This window comes from Benincasa hispida, chromosome 7 (genome assembly GCF_027475165.1).
Source record: "Benincasa hispida cultivar pf3 chromosome 7, pf3_genome.v1.1, whole genome shotgun sequence".
Lineage (NCBI taxonomy): Eukaryota > Viridiplantae > Streptophyta > Magnoliopsida > Cucurbitales > Cucurbitaceae > Benincasa > Benincasa hispida.
This window is the reverse complement of record NC_143484.1, coordinates 10444899-10450706: the sequence shown is the minus strand read 5'-3', so window position 1 is coordinate 10450706 and position 5808 is coordinate 10444899. Positions and strand designations below refer to the sequence as shown.

The 5808-nt window shown below is 33.7% G+C and overlaps 1 protein-coding gene across 6 annotated transcripts; it reads right to left on the bottom strand.

The window, feature by feature from the left end:
* Positions 1-310: 310 nt before the first annotated feature.
* Positions 311-5528, bottom strand: LOC150034906 (uncharacterized). 6 transcript variants are annotated; one of them, XM_090315928.1, is made up of 7 exons: positions 5014-5528; positions 3158-3299; positions 2961-3052; positions 2777-2856; positions 1355-1424; positions 674-804; positions 311-588 (listed from the first exon to the last, which is right to left on the bottom strand). In XM_090315928.1, exons 2-6 carry the CDS (start codon positions 3233-3235, stop codon positions 741-743), a joined length of 384 nt encoding a protein of 127 aa, XP_090172054.1. In that variant the 5' UTR covers positions 3236-3299; positions 5014-5528; the 3' UTR covers positions 311-588; positions 674-740. The 6 variants fall into 6 exon arrangements, with proteins under 6 accessions (XP_090172054.1, XP_090172058.1, XP_090172056.1 ...); XM_090315932.1 differs by having other exon boundaries at positions 3158-3291; positions 5014-5521; XM_090315930.1 differs by lacking the exon at positions 5014-5528 and adding an exon at positions 4767-4887.
* Between the last annotated feature and the right edge of the window lie 280 nt (positions 5529-5808).

Below are 5808 nucleotides of genomic sequence, written 5' to 3'. Positions count from 1 at the left end.
ATTAAAGCCCTTTAATGTCGGTTGCCTTTAATGTCAGTTTTAAACCGACATTAAAGGGCTTCAATAACACGGCCTTCAATGTCGGTTGCAACCGACATTAAAGACCTTCAGTGAAATTTTCAACCGACATTAAAGGTCTTTAATTTCGGTTGCAACGACTTTAAAGACCTCTTGTGAAATTTCCAACCGACATTAAAGCCTCATTTTTTTTTTTTAATTCTTAACCACATTGAAGCCGGAATATGTCAATTTTCTTTAATTTTCGTTGTCGAATCCATTTTTTGGTCAAAAAGTATAACATGACACATCATCATCGAACATTGTGGCTATGACATATTATTCATGTATGGATTGTAAATCTATTACATTTAATCCACAAATTCTGCTATAAAACTATAATTTAAAAGGTCCTACAATAATTCAGGCCTTGAAAACACAAATTACAAGTAATACAAACATTATGATTTTACAAATACTATGAGTTTATTGTCCCTCTCCACTTGGTAAGTATGGATCCCTTCATAATTCTTCTTGAACAGACCCCTCCAGCTTCAGCAGTGTCTAGTTATAGGCATCTTTGTCTGACCACTGTTGTTCAAAGGATCACAAACAAAACAGGTTTAAGACAAAGGATTGAAAATGAAAATATGACCAGAATTCATATTCAACTAACCGTATTTATTGGGAATGTGCATAAATGGTACATTCAAGGCAAAATTCTTGTAGTGAATGTGTTGGATCTAGAGTTCGCCAAGAAAAAGCATAAAGAGGTTGCGATACCAAATCTTTACTCCTTTGTTGCACCTACAAAACAAGAAAACTCAATAGTTGAATAAATGAGAGAATCTTCTTTTTCAAAATCTTTACTCCTTTTTCAAGAATCTTCTTTTTCAAAATTTTCGACAACATAACGATGCTACCACAACAAAACCAAAAATTTACCTTGAACCTGTTCAAAGAAACACACTCCCAAAAATATTTCACTACCACTTGTTCTTAATAGAACTATCAGAATTCCCAAAAAATTAATATTCAAGAACACATACATCAATAAGCAAATTTAGCTCACAATGTACTTCAAATCTCAAAAGTTGTCACAAAAACTACCATAGTGCATGAATAACCCACAAACTACCATAGTGCAACCCACAAACTCAAGCACCTTGAATCAAATCTAAAGTACAAATAAATAGTACCCATGAGTCATAAGCGGGTGTTACATTCTAATCCAATATGGTCCAAAGAGAAATAAACACACTATAATTTCTTAAATAGGAATTTCCATATCATTAGAGTCACTTGAAAACACTTACAAATTGTGCTTAAAACTACAAGCATTCAAAAATGCACTTACCAGGAAGAATTTTTACGTGAATCCCTTACTGTTGCAAGAAATCCATCTCCTCCCCACCTCTTCCAAACACCTAAAAAACACACAAACAACATTATGAAAAGTATAGGGTAGAACGAACCTGGCGGCACGTGTGGCGAGACATGTGAACGACGATAATGCCTTCCATGTCTCTTCCAAAGGTGTCTTAAATATTGAAGAAGAAACAACAAAAGATGACATTATTGTAGTAATCTTTCTTTCTCAGCTCATAGACAAGAAGAAAAAATAGGAAATAGCCAATTTAAACATATTCTTTCAAGAAAAACAGATAGATCTCAAGAGTTGATATGAATAGATGAGAGAATCTTCTTTTTCAAGATCTTGAAGAAGAAAAGCTTGAGGCTAATTTAGCAGTTTCAGAATCACCTTATCAAATTCCCAAATGAAACCTTTTAGAGGTTCTTCAATATCCTCAAGTGGAATAGATATGACATTATTGATGAATGATCTAATTTTTGGATGCTAAAAGACGAAGAAATAAATTATTAAAAGAAGAAGAAGAAGAAGAAGGAGAAGAAGAAGAAGAAGAAGGGAGGAGAAATTTATGAGTTACAATTCTTTTACAGAGTTAACAAACAAAAAATTGATCCAAAAACAATCAAACAGTATATATTAAAAAAAAAAACGTTTAAAATAAATCAAAACAAGCAAGCAATACGTAAAAGAAGATTAGAATTTAAACCTCATAAGATGACTTACCTTAGTAAGCAACTAATAACAACATAAGATGACTTCATTAATAGTGTTGAAATCAGTACTCGGCCAAAGGTTACAAATCAATTGGAAGAACTTGCCATACAATTTCATAATAAGAATGAGCTTATCCATAACAAACTATTGACACCTAAACCTTTAATATCAGAACTCTGACAACGCTTTTCAGATTAATAATGAACGGAACTTACAAAGATTGGATTAATAGAATTTCACAATAAATCCTATGCTAAAATGTTTTGACTAGAAGTTTCATGATTTCTTCAATCAATTTTTAGAAAATGACGGTACAACATGGATTGGAAAACAAAACCGGTAGATATTTCATTCCGTAATTTTGAAGGCATAGACATTAATTCTCAATAGAGCCAATAGCTCCAATGATCATTGCCAAACAGTTATTAGACAGTAATATCCATCCAATCTCCTATAGACACAACTAATAAAATTTCAGCAGTTGTTTCATGTCAATACATCATAGCCATTCATAATATTTAGACTAGAAATATTTGTCCTATTTTCCCCTTCCCTTCTCTTCTTGAGCCTCATAAATAAAACAACAACAAAAAGAGGAGATATGATTATATGAATATAAATGATACCAACTGTTGTTTCATGTCAATACATCCAATCTCTAGCCATGTTAAGTAGTAGACAGATAATGCGTACCAACTGTTTTATTCTCCATAAAGCATTGCAGTGCAGTTACAAGTTCACGCTTACGCCCTTTGGCCAGAAGACCTACGCTTCTGAAAAATGTGAACATAAATGATAAATAAGAAAGTAAGCTAAAGATCTATTATACTATTACACATATGGAACTGGAATGCACTTGTTACCTCAATGTCATTACCTCAATGTCATTCTTAGTTCTTGGACCGTCATAGCCTCAATTCTCGACAGGTCATCCTTAAAACTTTGAATGTCCGCTTTACAGTCATTTTCCTATATGTAAAAGTTGAGTAAAAGCCCTAAATCCGAATAAAGAAGAGAAGCATAATATACTCAAACAAAAACCATCTCACAATAGTCTCTTCCAAAATTTGTTACCAGACTTATATCTCTCCTTGTCCCGCCAGGCTCTGAATTCTGTGTGGATAATGTTATAGAGGATTGATTCGACGCCATTACATTCCTTTGCACATTAGGTATCAATGTTGCAACTCTCAACCTACTCTGATTCACTACAAGGCTAAGGGGAGTCCGGGTTAGTCCAGATGAACAATGAGTCAATTGAAATACTACTAGTACAAGTAACAAAACCATATTCTAGTTAGGAGATGCAGAGAGCATTTCAGTCAAGAGAATGAGCTCACTCTTCCCAAGAATTTAACACTTGTTTTTCATATATGAAATGAGCCAAACTTTCATTCAAATTGAAGAGACTTGATTGACTTTTCCTTAACTTATGAACAAAGATTGAACAAAGATGGATACAACAAAATTAAAAAAGAGAGAGAGAGAAGAAGAAATTTGGTGAAAGGGCAAACCTGGAGGGATGAAGGAAACTCCTAAACCCCAATTGGAAAACTGACTTTATTGACAAATATGAGATAGAAAAATAGTATGCAGAGGGATAAATGCGTTACAGTGAGACTTTGAGGGAAGAAAAACAAGATTTACAGAAGCAGAGAAATGAAGCGGAAAAGACGAGCAGAGGGGAAGAAGAAGAAGAAGAAATTCCAACTCAGAAGGAACTTGAGAGTGTTGAGATATATATATGGGTAAACAACTCAAGAGGTAGGGTAAGAGGGAAGTGTGAGAATGAGAGGAAAAAGAAAATAGGGGGGGAGTGAAGAGGGAAATGAAAAAAATGGAGGGAAAATAGAAAGTTGGAGGATAAATTAAGCGGGTCATTAATGTCGATTTAAACAAAAACTAAGCAAAATTCAAAATTCCATCAATCCAAACAAATATCACAATAAACCACAAAATCTACAAAAAGAAGTGAGTGCAAAAACCAGCAAACGCAAGTAGTTAGCATAAGAAAGGAGAACTCTTAATAATCATCTATCAAATAAGAAAGGGGAAATCTAAAGATTAATTTCATTTGGCAAAATTATAAACATAAACTAAAAACTTATAAACATAAACAACTCAATGGAAGCCATAAACAAACTTATCAACCTAAGCATGTAAGCTTATCAAAACTAAGAAAAAAGACTAATAACAATCAAACTCATTTGAACAAATACATAAATATAAATGAAAACCATAAACAATAATTAAGTTATGACTACCATAACTACAGGATAGTCAAAGCACTCCAACACATATTTTAATTTAACACTTTAGAAAAAGACTCAATAAGACTCAATAAGTTCCCCTTCCCACCATGAATCAAACTTTACCTAGTAATTCAATATGGTAACAAAATTTTCAGTATTGAGTGTTTGCTTTTTTCTTCTTTTTCCCTCTTTTCGTAAGAAACAAAGAATTTCAATATAATCACAAAGCTGAAGTTGCATTATTAGAACTAAAATATAACTAACAGTGAAAAAAAAGTGAAAATAAAAAAACAAGCATATGCTATCAACCCACGATGCTCAATATTAGAAAAAAATACGCTATCAACTAAAATATAACTAACAGTGAAAACGGGTGAGGTGATCAATATTAGAAAAGAAGAAAGGGAAGAAGAGGAGAATAGTATTGGTACCAGTTAAAAATGGAAGATGTGGGCCTTAAGAGTGTGCAAACGAAACGGAAGGAAACAAAGAGTTGAGAGACTGATCTAAGACACATTAATCAAGTCCGAACTAGTCCGAAATGTGTTCGCCCTTGTTGTACATTAATCGAATACTTAGAAATTTACTCAACACGATAAGAAATGATTCCAAGAGTTCAGAATAACATTTGAACACTTAAATCTATTTCAAAAAGGAAAGTAAAGAAATAATCCTTACTGAATCAAGATCTAATCTTCATTGTTTAGTGTTCGAAAATGTTATGGGTAAACTGATTTGAAGCCAATCGGAGTGTGGGTAGTATCCCCAAGTAAAAAAATGTTGTTGCAAGACACCTAGTTATCAAGAACGTGATGCACAACTTATTGCCCACGTTGGAGTATCTGATTGAGAAGAAACGGTGCCACAAAACTTGTTCGAAGTTCATGTTCACGTCGCAGGCTAGCTCCATCATCGATCATGGAGCAAGGAAACGCACAAGAATGCATGGGTCTAATGCACAAAGACAAGTTGCTAATGGTCACTGTCGCAACTTGTGGGTTGCGCTGTGTAGTCGGTGCTGAACAATACTGATAAGGGGGCAGTGTGATCGGCGGCTACAAGTGGGAGGGGAAGAAGATGGAGGCAGAGAAGTCACCGTTACACCACGGGGAGGGACGGTGGAGAAAGGGGAGAGACGATGGAGAAGGGGGAGAGGAAGAGAAAGAGATGAAAGAGGCTAAGGTTTGTTTGATTTTAATATCACATTTTTATATTTTATTTAAAAAATTTAGGGTGGATCTTTAATGTCGGTTTTAAACCGACATTGTAGCCTATCTTTAATGTCGGTTCAAAACCAACATTAAAGATCCGTTTTTTTTTAAACCGAAATTATACACTCGATTTCACTTTTTCCAACCGACATTAAAGCCCAAAATTCTTGTAGTGAAAGACTACAGTAGATATGTGATATCAAATTATAGAATATAAATATAATATGATTATATTTATTAATTAATTGATTGATTAATTATA